Here is a 16,511-nt window from a genome sequence, read left to right on the forward strand (position 1 = left end):
AAATAAAAAGAATCAACTAAATAACTCTATTATACAAAACTTCATGGAATGAATAGTAAAACAAAACTAAAGTTTTTACTGTTTATAAACTGTATGTGCATGCACGGTCAGTCGCGTCCGACTCTTTGCAACCCCATGGACTGTAGCCTGCCAGGCTCCTCTGTCCATGGGGTTTTCCAGGCAAGAATACTGGAGTGGCTTGTCATTTCCTTCTTTAGAGGATCTTTCTGACCCAGGGATGGAACCCGTGTCTCCTGCATTGACAGGTGGATTCTTTCACCACTGAGCCACCTGGAAAGCTCCTATAAACTGCATACCCAAAACAAAATAATGCAGAGCTAGAAAACGAATAAAGAAACAGCAGGCCCAGAAATACTAACATTTGGAGAAGTCTAAATTCAAACAAACAAAAAATTCTGTGCTATCAAGTTGATATAAAACAATGGTCCAACAATGTCTACGCCATACACATTTAATTTGGCCAAAATCACAATAATAACAGGACACAATAGCAAACCATCTTAATGTGATACCTAAAGTGAAAGAGGATAGTTTATATTAAATTAAATATAGCAGTCACAAATTTAATTAGAAAGAAAACATAGATCTCTATCTAGCAAAGATCTCACATACTTTTCAAGGTACTTTGGGATTAGACACGTTAATTCTAAGTTGTATATAGAAAAAATGTTCAAGAACATTGGGGAAATATTGACATAGGAATAGTGTGAACATCTTATATTAAAACATTTAACATTGTAATAATTAAAACAAATATTAAATTATTATATATAAATTATTTAACTAAAAGAGTTAAGAGCAACAGACTTTTTCTTTCTCATCCTTTCTCTTTCTCCATGTGCATGTATATTTATAGAGCATATATTTATTTGTACATATATGAACAATTGCACCATTGATGTTACAAAAGTTGATTTTATTTTTGAAAAAAATAAAGGTACATCTTCAGTTCCTACCATACACTTAAAAACTGCAGTAAGATTAAGTATTTTACCACTAAAAATAGTAGAAGCACAAAGTACATGGAACAAAAGGTGTTCAGATATATTTATAAAATGATGGAGGACAAAATATCTCTAATCTTGTCACAAAATTCAGAAACTATAAATGAAAATAATACAGAATTGTTTAAGGGAAAATGAATATAGCCAAAGACATTACATTCAAAGCTAGGAAAATTTAGCTTTGATATGTAAAAGACAAAAAGACAAAAGGTTAGTGTAATAACTTCCAAATTAAAATGACCAGCAACTGAAAGAGGGTATGCAAAGAAAAATAAGAAACTTAGGAAAAAACCATCAATCTCATCAGTAAATGAAGAAATAAAAATTAAAGTTAGAAATGGTTAAACACCTACAATTTTGCTAAGAATCAAAAGATGCCTAAGGACCAATATTTATGAATGCACGGGAAATAGGCCCTCTAACTGGACATCTTCATGGACATCCAGTTAAGTAGAATCGAATGCCCATATTCAATTGTTGTATCAGCAATTTCACTTCCAGAAATTTATCTTATGGAAGTAGAAAAGTGTGCAAAGATCCATATGGATGCCAGCATTTTTTAAGGATTCTGGAGTTTTTTATTCCAGCATTTTTGTTCCAGTTAAATGTTCACCAAGCATTATTTTAATTACAGTTCATGCACTCAGTGGATATTATGCAGCAGTTTAAAAGTTGAGATACGTGTATATCCATATGCATGAAAGCAGTCCAAAATAAGGGAGAAAAACAGGTTATAATATGTATGCCATAATCCAATGTTTGCCTTACAAAAATACCTTTTACATATTGGAGGTGCAAAAATCTAACTTTCTTGATAACTGAATTTGATCTTCTGAGGTTCTATTTCCATTCAGTGGTAGAAAAAAAATCACTCACTCATGCGGAGTAACTTAGAAAATTATTTTAAAGTTTAGTTTATTGAAGCTTAACTCTGTTTGGTTTGGAAAACTTCTCACTCCATTTTCTCTATTTTTTTCTTGGAAACTTCTCACCTAAGAGGAAACTCATGGAATTCCTGGCATTGGAAATAGTGTCTGTCTCTGAGACTTGCAATGATTCCAGGCTTATCCCACCTGGTGTCTAAGGATTGACACCAGATACAAGCAGCCAGTCATGCCTTGCTTTTGTGCGTTTTCAGTGTGCCCTGCTGCTGTCTGTGGTTCTGACAGGTACTCAGGCCACGAATTCCTGTGCATTCTATCTCCTCCATCCCCGACCCTCAGTCTTTTCCCATCCATCACATCACTCAATTTGTGGAATATAACATGACTTTTGGGGGGATGATAGTGCCAAGTGATTAGTTTTTTAGGAGATAAAAAAGCGTGACTCTCATCCAAAAATAAAATGAACACACAGCAAATATTTCATTTAGCTCATTAATTCATGAGGGAACCAGTAAGATGTTACAACCCAGTAAAAAAGGAAAATTGAAAGAGTAGGATCTGGAATTCTTCCCATCAGTATTAAGTTGGAGCAGGGCAACTGCCACCAGGAGGCTCCAAAGGACACTAGGGATGCAACAGCTTTGACCCGTGCAGCAAACCCAGGAAATCTCAGAAGGTTCCCTGCAGCTTGTCTTAATCATTTCATTGACCTTTAAATAACCTGATACTGCATTGAAAGTAATTACATTTGTTGGACTTCAGTGTTGGGATTTACAATATTTGGTTGAGCACTGTCTTGTTTCTCTTAAATCTGGACTTATTCAACATCCGAATATGCAAACATCTGACTACCTTTTTTATGTCCTCTACTATAGCACTTTTCTGAGCATTTACATATTGAAGAATTATTTTATTGTAAATTAGCTTCCTTTCATATGTTTTCCATTATATTACTGCTAGAGAATTAAGAATATTGATTTTTTTTAAAAGAAATATGACTAGGTAGATTGCATTACTAAGAATCTCATTTCAAGACAGTAATAATTTTTTCAACTAAAAACTGTTAATAAAGGTAGGCACTGGCTCTGATAAAACTGAGAGCTGCTATATTGCACCGTTCTGCTGCTTCTATGGACCTGTGCTCTACACGTTAAGGAGAGAAAATATCTTCAATAGTGACAGTGACATTGGACTTGAGTTAGGTTTGGCTTCAGCATAACGGGAAGTCCCGGAACTCTTCCTGTTTAATGGCCTGGGTGGGGCCAACGCCTCACTAGTATAGGCGATACTTGAAGTCTACCATGCCATTTCTGCTCCAATATACTTGTATAAATGAATGCTGTGGACAATTAGTATACTTCTTAATGATTATTATTTTTGATAGTTTCAAAACTAAAATATGCTAATTTATCTGCATATACGGATATCATTATTCTGAATACATCATTCTTTTCTCTATTATTCTCTTTGAAATGGTCATTTAAATTTTATACAGTAAAGTAACTTTAAAGTAAACAAAATCTAATAGATCGCTCCAAATCTGAATTCAGGGTTCAAGGTAAATTTGCATCTTCAACATGCACAAATGTTTACATGAATGAAGCATTCAACTCATGTGTCCTCAAATAAGGCAAGGATATGAGAAGAAAAGAATTAACAAAGATAGGATCAAGAATTACTAAATTCATATATAAGAAGACAGTAGGAAGAATAATAAAACCCAAAAGTTATCGCTTGGAAAATACTAATACATTTGACATCCTCCACCAAAGCTAATTAAAAAGTAGAGGAAATAGAAGAAATATCAATGCATTCATAGTGAGAAGGGAATATGCACTGGTGGTTTCGGTCACTAAGTTGTGTCTCACTCTTTGCCACCCCAGGACAGGCTCCTCTGTCCTGGGATTTCCCAGGCAATACTGGAGTGGGTCGCCATTTTCTTCTCCAGGGGATCTACCTGACCCAGGGATCAAACCTGGGTCTCCTGCTTGGCAGGATTCATTACCACTGAGCCACCTGGGAAGCCCAAGGTGGCTATAGCTGAGAAGGGACTATAACAAATACAAAAGTGGTATTTGTTTTTTAAGCAGTATGTTTTAATAAGAAAACATATTAACACACACTCAGCCCTATGTTCAGGGGTAAATAGATCTCCCTGTAGGTATATCAGAGGTAGCAACTACCAAACACATCTATTAGTGAACTCATTTTCTCCCTGCCTTCACCCCATATCTGTTCCTTATCGAAATTTTCCTCTTAGTAAATGGCACCACTATCATGCTTCCCTGGTGGCTCAGAGGTAAAGAGTCTGCCTGCAATGTGAGAGACCTGGGTTCCATCCCTGGGTTGGGAAGATCCCCTAGAGAAGGAAATGGCAACCCACTCCAGTATTCTTGCCTGGAGAATTCCCATAGACAGAGGAGCCTGGTGGGTTAGCCCATAGGGTCACAAAGAGTTGGACACGACTGAGCAACTTCACTTTCATTATGCTTAATCCAGAGGGAAGAGAACTTTATTTCATTTTCCCTTATAATACACATCCCATCAAATTACTAAATCTTGGTTGCTTTTATTTTTTACATGTATCTAAAATAGCCCACTTCTTTTCATTTACACCAACACCCTCATCTAAGCAAACATCATTTTTCACTTCAGATTCGTTAGTAGCATCCTACTGGTCTCCTTGCATTCACTCATGCCCCCATCTAAACTATCACCCAATCAGCTCCTGATTTCCCACCTTGCCTAGAAACCATTGAGTAGCTCATTGCTCTTAGAATAAAGGAAAAATTCCCCAGGATGAATGATAGGGTTCTACCTAATATAGTTTCTAATCGCCATCCTGATTTTAGCCCTTTTTTTCATGCTCCATGTATGCATTCTTTCATGTACTCAAGAGCATGCTTTAAAATTTTTACACATGACCTACCGTCAACATTTCCGTGCCACTTTTTCATCTAGATAACTTCTACACAGTCTTCAGCTGTAAACTTGAAAGTTACTTTCTCAGAGGAGCCTTGTTTGCTGCCCCTTCCTCTTTTCAGACAAGGTTAAGTCCCCTTCCCCTATAAAATTCATCTCATTCATAATAATTACTTTTACCAGTAAGCTTACTGTAAGCTCTGTGAGAGTAGGCACAGGATTGAACTTTGGGGACCCCAACAGAAGAAATGATTCAAATAATATACTCTAGTAACACACACACACACACAAAGACAATGTGAAATTTCCAGTTAACATCATAAATGTGATCTTCAAGGCCGCTGGTGGTGAAGACATAAGAAAGTGAGAAAAACAGTATTGGAAATTAGGAGGGGAATCCTTTTTAAATAGTGGCAGAACGTTTAGTAACACTAACACCTACAGGAACGTGGAAGAATTTTTAAAATGTGCCTGTAGTCTGGGTAGTTTAACTAAGGAGATCTCCAGGTATAGTACTGCAGATTTTGCCTGTGTTTTTACAGGCATTTATAGTAAAATACAACAGGAGAGAGATGAGCTAAAGAAAGGATTGTTAAATACAAAGAACCCAGGAATTGTTTGGTTTGAAAACTATCAATTTCTAAAAATAGTAAAGAGTGCTAAGTAAAAATGACTTTGGGCAAAGAACAAATTAAGGACACTGTCAGGAAAACATGGTCTAAAGATGAAGCTAAGTTTATGACCAGATAGTATTTTCTTCATATTTCAGAAACCCTTAACTAGGTGCCTCCAAGAACCATCCAAACAAGACTTCTAAAAAATGAAAGTGTTGTCCTTGCTATAAACATGTGTAGGTTTGTCTGTGGACACAAATTTTCAGCCTTTGGGTAAGTACCAAGGATCTCAATTGCTGGATGCTAAGAATGTGTTTAGTTTCGTAAGAAACACCAAATTGTCTTATAAAGTAGCTGAACCATTTTGCATCCCCACCAGCAATGAATGAGAGTTCCTATTGCTCCATATCCTTGCCAGCATTTGATGTTATCATTCTTTTAAATTTTTGCTATTCTAATAGGGGAGAAGGAAATGGCAACCCACTCCAGTACTCTTGCCTGGAGAATCCCATGGATGGAGGAGCCCGGTAGGCTACAGTCCATGGGGTCACAAAGAGTCGGACACGACTGAGCAACTTCACTCATTCTAATAGGTTTATGGATATCATCACTGACTCAGTGGACATGAGTTTGAGTTGGTGACAGACAGGGAGGCCTGGCATGCTGCAGTCCATGGTGTCGCAAAGAGTTGGGCATGACTGAGCAACTGAACTGACTGACTGATTGAATAGGTTTATAGTGATATCTTGTTCTTTTACTTGGATTTTCCTTAATAACATATGATGTTGAGCATCTTTTTGTATGTTTGCCATCTATATATTTTCTTTAGTGAACCACCAGTTCAGGTTTTTTACCAATTTTTAAAAAATTGTACTTTTTAAATTATTATTGTTTAATATTAAGAGTTCTTTGTATATTTTGGGAGAATGCTTACCATCATCTTTTGCCGGTATTTTCTCTCAGTCTGCAGCTTGTCTTCTCATTCTCTTGACAGCATCTTTCACAGAGCAGATACTTCTAATTTTAATTTAGTTTATCAATTATTTCTTTCATGGATCATGCCTTTAGTGTTGTATCTAAAAAGTCCTTGCCAAACTTGAGGTCTTCTAAAGCTTTTTTTTTTTAACCTTTGTTAACGTCTAGATTTGTCGTTTTGCATTTTATATTTATGTCTTTAATCCATTTAAATTTTTGTGAAGAGTATAAGTTCTGTGTCTAGATTCATGTTTTTACACGGGGATATTCAGTTGTTCTAGTACCATTTATTTAAAAGCCTACATATGTTTCATTGTATTGGAACAAATCTTTGTTCCCTTCTCAAAGATCAGTTAACTATGTTTGGGCAGGTCGACTTTTAGGCTCTCTATTCTGTTCCATTGATCTACTTGTCCAATAATTCACCAGTATCAGACTGTCTTGATTTTAAAGTTGGATAGTGTCAGCCGGACTGTCTTGATCTTAAAGTTGGATAGTGTCAATTCTCCAATTTTGTCCTTCTTAATTATTACATTGGTTATTCTGGGTCTTTTTCCTCTCCATAAAAACTTTAGAATCTGTTAATATCTATAAAATATCTTTCTGGGATTTGGGTTGAGACTGCATTGAATCTATAAATCGATTTGTGAAAAACTGACACCTGACAATATATACAAACTTGGAATATCTTTCCATTTATTTAGTTTTCTAATTTTTTAATCAGAATTTTTAGTTTTTCTCATATAGATCTTGTTCATGTTTTGTTAGATTTATATCTAAGTATTGAGTTGGTCAAAAAGTTCGTGTGAGTTTTTCCATAAGATTATGGAATAAACTTTTTGGCCAATCCATTATTTCATTTTGGAGAAGGCAATGGCACCCCACTCCAGTACTCTTGCCTGAGAAATCCCATGGATGGAGGAGCCTGGTGGGCTGCAGTCCATGGCGTCATGAAGAGTCGGACACGACTGAGCGACTTCACTTTCACTTTTCACTTTCATGCACTGGAGAAGGAAATGGCAACCCACTCCAGTGTTCTTGCCTGGAGAATCCCAGGGACGGTAGAGCCTGGTGCGCTGCCATCTATGGGGTCGCACAGAGTCGGACATGACTGAAGCGACTTAGCAGCAGCAGTTCATTTTCTTCAGCACTAATGTAAATGGTGTTGTTTTTAACTTCACATTCCACTTGTTCATTGCTGTAAGAAGGTGATTAACTTTTGCACATTAATCGTAACACTTACCTTTCTATAATTGATTAGTTTCAGTTTTTTGTCGATTTGTTCAGATTTTCTATGTACGCATACTATCTGCAAGCACAGTCCGTTGTATTTCTTCCTCCTTCACCTGTATATCTTTTTTCTTGGCTTAGCACACTAAAATAGTAATTTTTTCTTTTCTTCTACTTACTTTGATTTTAATTTGCCCTTCTTTTTTATTTTCCTAAAGTAGATGCTCAGATGATTGATTTCAGATCTTACTTCTTTCCTAATATACACATTCACTGCTATAAATTTCCCTCTAAGCATCGCTTTCACTACATCCCACAAATTTTGATAGGTTGTATATTCATTTTTATTTAGTTCAAGATACTTTTAAATTTTCCGTGAGATTTCTTCTTTTATGCATATGTTATATAGAAATTCTTTACATCTAAGTATTTGGGGAGTTTCCACCCAAACTTTTAAAGACACTCACAGCATCTAGTATTGGTGAAATAGTCTCATACATGTGGGACCATAAACTGATATGATTTTGGGGGGTATGTTTTCTGCTATTCTTTACAAAAAAAATTGTTTTAAGGTACATTCCCTATGATACAGAAAAGCTAAACAATTAGAAACCTAACATTCATAAAAATTTAATACTATTTATTAGTTATTATAAGCTATGTTGCAGTGACAAATGAACCACAAAAATCTTACCATACACAGAGTAAATGTTTATTTCTTGATCATGCTATACATTCATTATAAGTTGGCAGGGATTTTGCACTACAGAGTCATTCCAGGTCCCAGACTCATGAGGACATCATTCTCTTCATGTCCACATCACTGTGCTTGGCTTTCAGGGGGGAAAAAGACCTGGAGAGTAGCACAGGAGCTTTTTACTTCCTCCGCCTAGAAACGACACTGGTCAACATCTGCTTACAGGCTACTGGCCATGATGTGTCACATGGACCTGCTGACCAGAACTGTAGTTTTCCTACAGCCCAGGAAGGAGAATGTAAGACATTAATGGGTTCTAAACATCTCTACCTCAACTATACAATTAGGTAGATACATATTTATCAACTTTGGATCTATCTCTGTAATGTACTGTCAAAAAAAAAACCCCAACTACCACCAAATATGCTGTATTTAGCTAACTTTATTTTGTGAAAGAAATATCTCCAAGCCTCTGGATAATATTTTCAGTTATTAAGTTCTGCTCTTTTATTCCTCCCCATTTCCTTGCTTTTCTTTCTTTCTATTCAGACAGGTCAACAGCTCTGGTGTGTCCTATCTTGAAGAGGAATGGGAAAGATGACAGCAGAGGACTATGGACTCCAAAATCTGGATCTTCAGTCCTGAGAAAGCACGCTGAGCTTCATGTATCAATCACACAGCCACTTCCCAACTGCACAGCTCTCCTTGGGTGGCTCAGATATTTCAAAATGTACCGTCTTCTTTCTGTAAACATGCTCATGACCCAATGTTCCTTAGTGTCACCGAGGCCAAGGTCATAACCCGAGGAATGACTTCATTACACAATCACCAGGTCCCAGACATCTCGTTCTCCAGCCATCTCCTCTACACCTCCACGACCACCTTCATCTTCCATTAATGTGACAACCTCTGATCCTGTCATTTGCCTCCAGGCTTCCTCCTCTTCAATTTATTTTGACACATAAACCAGACTCTGTCACTCCCTTTACGTAAGTCCTTTAATACAGTCCACTTATTTCACAGGATAAAATCACTTTCCAAATCACTCAGACAACATACCTGCTGCCTTTCAGGCTTCTTTCTCATAGTCCTTCTTTCCAAAATGCATGCATTGTCTCGCCAAGCACTTACACATTTTGCCTGGAATTCCTACCTATTTATGTTGGATTCATGTCCATTTTTCTAATGGGGTGTTTTCATGGGCGCTGGTTATGTGGGTAGAAGTTGAAGAGCCTGGCAGAGCCACTCCTTCGTGCAACTCAGGCTCAAGGAGTGGGCTTTGAGAGGACAATTCCCGTCCCAAGAGGAAGGCTTTTTAGACTCTCAAAGGTAGTTCCTCTCTCTGCCTTCTTTATCCTTTATCTTCCTTTAATTTCTTTGGCATGCAATACTCTCCTTCATAGCATTTAATACAACTTGTAATTTTACTTTTAACTTACTTCTCCCCATTATCTCCCTCACTCTTACTGAATTTTAAGGTTCATTAAAGATCTTGCGTATCTCCTCTACAGCAGTATCTCATGGGCCTAGTACATAGAGGACCTCAAAAATGTCCTTTTGGATGCATAAATTAAAGAACAAGTGATAGTAACAACAATGACAACACCTAATTATGTTCTTATAGTTCTCAGTCAAGAAGCATTTAGTAAAGGCATCGTATTTTCAGCTTTGTTCTAGTCACTTGAATTCATTTAAAGGAAGTGGAAAGTACCAGTCTATCTCATTCTCAAAGAATGTATAATCTAGCTCAGGATATAGGTATACTTGCAACAATGTCAACCCTACAGAGAACAATTCAGGTGCTGCCTATGACCTCATATTATCTATTACTTTTACTGTACTAGGTTCTTTAAAGGACTTTTTAAAACGCAATGCATTGTACTGATCAAGAAACTCATCATATGTTTGGCGAGCCAAGATAAGTACATATGAGGAATTAGGAATTACAAGATAAAAAATAAATAATTAGGTTCAAAAAGTTCTCTAGACAACAAATATCAGACCCCCAATTTTTCCTTTGAGACACAATTTCCTCATGCCTAACAATGTCATTGCAAAGATCAAAATACAAATTATATAAATGTAGATAACACTACAGATTCAAAACATAATAACATTAAATATCAAAATAAGTTAAATAAGCCACAGAAAGCACAAATGTTGTATCATTTGCAGCCCTTGTCCTTGTTTTTTCATTGCTCCTACTTAATTTTAACTGCAACATTCTTACACATGAAGGGAAACCTTTTATCAGGCTTATGGAACTAAGGAGCATTTCTTGGTTAAGAATACCTTTTCTTGTGGCTCACCCATTTTCTTTCATTTAAACAAGCGAGTATTAATAAGTAGTACCATTTAGCACTGTGTGAGGTGAGGTGGAGAATACAAAGTGAAGTAAGATTCCTTTCCTGAAAGAAAGATTAAAGTTAAGAGATAAGATGCAAAACAGGCAGCAAGACTGAAGCCTCGCTCCTGATGCCAGTGGGAAGACACTGAGAGTTTCAGGAAAGAAAACATAAAATCGCTTTGTGACAGTCTGACAGGTAATGTGCTCAGCCAGCGTCTGTGGTCTAGCTTCCATCCCGCAGGAGACAGTCTTACTTTTTACTTACTTCTGTATTCCTTGAAATACTGTTAGGTTTGTGTAGCTTTTACAATCACAAAACTCCCTCTCTCTCTGTATGGAGAGTACATAGCAACAACAACAACTTCTAGGGAAGTATCAAGACCCACATTCTGAAACTATTGTCATATATAGAGAAGTTTTTAGGAGTTTCAATACCAAAAAAGTTAAAATGTAACTGCAATGAGAACAGATTAGTGATTGCTAGGAGTCAGAATGGGGGTAAGGGAGATAGTGTGTTTATAAAGGTGTAACAGGAGAGAGGCTTGTGGGGGCCAATCCTTGTTCTGTACCTTGTCTGTATCCATGTCAGTATCCTAGCTGTGATGTCATACTCTGGTTTCACAAGATATTACCACTGGGAGAAACTGAATTAAGGGTATAAGGATCTTGTCATACTATTTCTTACAACTGCACATGGACTTAAAATTATCTCTAAAGTTTAATTTTAAAATAACAGCAACATTATAACCAACTGGATAAAATCAGAATTCATGAGCCCATATTAGTATAAATAAATGAATAAATAAATGGGAGAGGACAAAGCTTTTTTTCAAAGTAGAGAGCTAACTAATACATTTTAAAAAAGAGAATTAGAAATTCATTTGGCAACCATCAGTGAATGATTCATTCATCTAAGAAATATCAACGGATGGTAAAATCAGATGTTAAAATTTGATGAAGAACAGAATATTTCCTACAACATGCTTATTATAAAAGAAAAAACAGGTGTTCCCCACCCCCCCCCCCCACAGTGGAGAAATATGGCAGACATCATCTTAAGAAATTGAGTTAACGTTACCAGTAATGCAGTGAGAAGAAACACAGTAGCATCTTACTTATGGACACTGAAATCTGAATTTCATATAATTTTCAAGTTTCAAAAAATATTCCCTTTCCTCCCTCAATCACTTTCAAGTGATTTTTAAATGTAAAACCCATTCTTAGCTCACAGGTCATACAAAAACAGGTAGATTTGGCCAACAGGCCGTAGTTTATCAATCTCTACTTTAGATTTGTAAATGATCTTTACCTGCCATATCATTAAACAGATTAACAGTAAGTAATCTGTGAATATGAGCACTATCAATCAAAGAATCAGAGAATTTTTATCTAGACTATACAAAGTACAGAAGAATGTTAGAGACTAACCGATCCCCACTGTGGAAGACTGGACTTGCTTTGGCTCTTCACTACACACATTTCTTCTGTCAGATGGTGCCTAAGTTCAAGTCCATCCCAACACAAAGAAACAAACCCAAGCCTTCTGAGCGTTTGGGATCAGGTGCAGCTCACTTTGTGTTAAAAAATAAGCAATTTGTTTCCAAAGGTCTTGTAATAATGAAGGGACCTGATAAAGCATTTCTACATTTTTTATCTAGCACAAGTCACACTCTGGGTTTAAGAAGAAAGGCTGGAAACAATATCACAAAATTCCGTTTTAGAAGTTGAGAGACTCATGGAATAAATGAGAAAGATAATGAACAATGGAGCATAATGCAATGGTTAACTGGGAAAGAACATGAGAAAACCAGTAAGACTCACTAATTGTATAATGTTAGCTGAGGTTTCGAATCCAGGAAATTATGTTTTCACTGGAAAAAAAAAAAAAAAAAACAAACAGCAACAAAACATGGTTAATTAGTGAATAAAAGTTTTAAGGCATTTGATTTCTAACAGTCTTACAACTACCTAAATTTAAATGTTTAGAATCCTATTTTAAATACTCACTGAGACATTCATTTGAATAAACCCCTTGTTATTTTCCTCCAACATCTTAGCAATATATGGAAAAGAATATATTTAGCATATATCTGGGAGGTAGCTATCACTTTTATCTTCTTAATTATTAAAAACATAAAGATAACCGTAAGTTTATAAACTCCTGGTGAGAGTTTACCATAAAGTCATCATAAAGTTTTTATAAAATTAGTTTTTCCAAAAGAAACTCACTCACATAGTTACACTGCTGGGATGAAGTATTATCCTAAGATGTTATCTCTCCTTTCAGACAACATAAACCACTATCTCTCGGACACTGAAGAGACTTATGACTCTGAAAAACAAAAAGCAATTCTGAGCTGGGGAAGCATATGGTGGGTTTCCCTCTGAGTTTAGAAGCCCCTGTGACAGGAATAGAGAAGAGGTCACAGAAGCAGACGCCATGCGGCACAAAGATGACTCTTGCACAAGAGAAGCAGCACTGACTAGAACCATACGTTGCCAAACACTGGTTGAGAATGATTTATTAAAGTCCAAGTAGCATGTTTTTAAATTTCAAATAGTCCACATCTTCAAAGTGTGCATGAATAAAAGTCCAAGTTCATTTCTTTCCTTCCTCTATAAAATGCTCTATATTTTGCATAAAATCTGTGCAGATACCTTCTGCTACCTGGTTCCCCATACTCCTTCTGGTTTGGGCACTTGTTAAGTGTGCTCTCTGCTCAAATGGGTGACCATACACTGACTTCCTCCTTCCTGAACAGACGTTCTTCTCCTGGACATCTCTCTCTTAAACGTACTCCTAACTTTCCCACACCTGCTTCATGACTGTGACTTTACTGGTTACATATTACTACAAACTGGTGCAATAATTAGTTGAGCTGGACTGTTAAATAGGTATCATCTAACATGGTGGGGTGGCCCTTAAGAACACACAGTAATCATCTAGTCACACACCGACACATTCAACCCATTTGCTACAGAAGCTGTTTAATATGAAGGTGATCCTTTATTCATTCGGCATGTTTGATTTCTTTGCATTTTCTTCAATTCCACATTAAAGTTGTGGTTACCAAGAGCTGGGTCATTGTTGCTCAAATGAAATCTGGAATTGCTAAGCATATTAAGTAGGGTATCCTGGCGGTTTGTGACCACAGACTGTTTCTAGTCCATTTTGTTATATAAAAAAGTCACTCTCAACTAAAGTAACCACTGTGTTTCCTTTGTAAAAAGGTAATTTAACTGGCTTTCCTCACTGTTGCCACCCACATAGGGCAAAAGTAGGAAATCTCCTTTTATAAAAGGTAAGAGCATAAAAAGACATTTCACATTTTTTAAAAAAACATCCTTCACGGCAATGTATCCTAAGTAAATAATCAATTATATGGACAAAGTTTTATGTACATAAATTTTTGCAATATTATTTATAATAGTGAAAATTAGACATAAAATCGTGAAAATTAGACATAACCAACAATACAGGAATGGTTAAACTGAGTTGCATCCATTAAATGGAATATTATATAGCCACTAAAGTCATGTTTTTGTAAAATTTTTAATGCCATAGGAAAATGTGGCAATTCTGCAGTGGAAAAAAACAAACTGGTTATAAAATTGTTTACAGTATGACTGCAATTATATATAAAGGTATACAATATACATAGCATACACAGGGGGAAAAGCTGTTAACTGTGGTTACTTCTGGGTTGTGATATTATCAGTATTTTTTCTGTTTTATACATATCTGCATTTTTCAAGTTTTCTACAATGACTGTGTATTATAATACAGAAAAACACAGGTTATTAAAAAAAATTCCTCTGATGAACTGATAATTAGAATGTACTCGGGTACCATAAATATGTGGGACCATACCACTGTGCTCATCTTCTATAACTTTTATAGAGTACATATTCTTCTGATAATAAACTTACATTTCCTGTTTTATACATGTTACAACACTTTAATAAAAAAAAGGTAATATTGTGATTAGATCATTGTTTGTTTCATAACCTAAACAAATACTGGCTTTGACATCTAGGTTTTTCTACTTCCTAGAACATTTAAAATTAACACTCTTTTGTCTTTTTAAGTATGGCATACTGCACACACAGATTTTCATGCGTGCTTTCTAAAAACGTAATTCTAATTTACAGTTTTCCTAACATAAGGAAAAAAATGGAGTTATAAATCATTTAAAAACAGTCTACAGTCTTATCCATCACAAGCATGCTGATAGGCATAAACATGTTTATTAAATGAAATGTATCCTTTAAGAAGAAAAAAAGGGAAGCCTGCATGTAAATGAAGTTGTGGATTCAATTAGTCAGAATTTATTCTGACTTGCACCAAATCATACAAAAACTTTTGAAGACTAGTTAGTGTAGTGTATACGAACACTCCAGAGTCTGTGTATGAATTCCATTGCAAGATCTCCACTTTCTATTTTCAAAAGGAATGGGAGCAGGATGAGGGGTATCACATAAGCTAATTTTTCAATATATGTCAAGTCTTGGTGGGTCAAGGAACAAATACTGCCATGGGTTAGTGTTTAAGTACATGAATGTATTTTTCCTGTCTTTCTCACACCCCACCCTGCCCTGGCCTTTGGGGAGGGGGAGGCTATTCATCCCTCAATAGATGATGGCCGCCTCTCATCTTAGTTTCTTTCCTAAACCACGGAGTGGTCATTGCTGTGAACTCCAGCCAGGATGGTGTGGTTGAGGGAGGAAGCCGAGCGGTCCGAGCCTTCCGTGGGGCCGCTGGTGTTCTCACTGCGCTGGCAGCAGAGGATCTGCCTGAAGGTGGCGCTCATCTCCTTGTCGCGGTAGGAGTAGATGATGGGGTTCATGGCAGAGTTGAACTCGGCAAGCAGAAGGAAAAACTTCTCATAGGCCAGAACGTCACACTGGGGGCAGCACACGTCGAGAAGTAACAAGACCAGTCCAGGAGTCCAGCAGATGATAAAGGCACCTGTAGGGTCGGGGAGCGGGAACGGGAAGGTTTAAAGAGAGAACAGAAAAAGAGAATGATGAAGGGAGCACGGTGAAATGATTTCAGCTCAAGGTCAAAATAATGAGCTCCAAAGGCATCAGATCATCATTTGAAATAAAATGTTCATTTTCTGAAATAATCAGAAAAGGTTCTGACAATAAAATGAGCAATTGAATATAATCTTATTAATTCAGGACCTTACTAAATTGACTATTTATGAGACACTGATGATTATTTTGAACAAAACAGAGTTTGCTAAGCAATCGAGATACGAAATAGAGATATTCAGCATTTAGGATACACACTTTGATGCTTATAAAAAATGTCATGTTTTATAGCATAAGATTGTTCTCAGGAAAAACCACTGTGACAAATGTCCTCTCATTTTAGTTAAGGCACAGTTTCTGGATTCAGTTTGACCTCAGATCCTTGCTTTGCTATTTATTAAATTGGATGAATTTAGGCAAAATACTGTCTTTTTTATTGAAGTATAGTTGTTTAACAATGTTGGGTTAGTTTCATGTGTATAGCAAAGTGATTCAGATATATATACTTTTTCAGATTCTTTTCCCATTATCGATTACTATAAGGTTGTTGAATACAGTAGCCTATGCTATACAATAGGTCCTTATTGTTGGCAAATTCGTTTTCTTACCTGTTTTCTCATCTGAAAAGTAGAAATAATTACATTTACCTCATTTGGTTTGTTGTAGGAGTAAATGAGCGAGTCAGTGAAAGTTGCTCAGTCATGTCTGACTCTTTGCGACCCTGTCCATGGAATTCAGCCAGGCTTCTCAGTCCATAGAATTCTCCAGGCAATTCTACTG

General features: G+C 36.4%; 1 protein-coding gene across 10 annotated transcripts in view; it reads right to left on the bottom strand.

Annotated features, from left to right (window-relative positions):
* Positions 1 to 6,482: 6,482 nt before the first annotated feature.
* LPAR1 (lysophosphatidic acid receptor 1) overlaps positions 6,483 to 16,511 on the bottom strand; it is a 168,789-nt gene continuing 158,760 nt past the window's right edge. For 6 of the 10 annotated variants that reach the window (XM_055579301.1, XM_055579297.1, XM_055579299.1 and 3 more), the window contains exon 4: positions 6,484 to 15,663. In XM_055579301.1, coding sequence (XP_055435276.1) covers positions 15,362 to 15,663 — 302 coding nt within the window. In that variant the 3' untranslated portion in view covers positions 6,484 to 15,361. Of the gene's footprint in view, positions 15,664 to 16,511 lie in introns of all 10 variants that reach the window. The other 4 variants (XM_055579305.1, XM_055579303.1, XM_055579307.1 and 1 more) reach the window with 1 other exon arrangement.

Source organism: Bubalus kerabau, chromosome 4 (assembly GCF_029407905.1).
Source record: "Bubalus kerabau isolate K-KA32 ecotype Philippines breed swamp buffalo chromosome 4, PCC_UOA_SB_1v2, whole genome shotgun sequence".
NCBI lineage: Eukaryota > Metazoa > Chordata > Mammalia > Artiodactyla > Bovidae > Bubalus > Bubalus kerabau.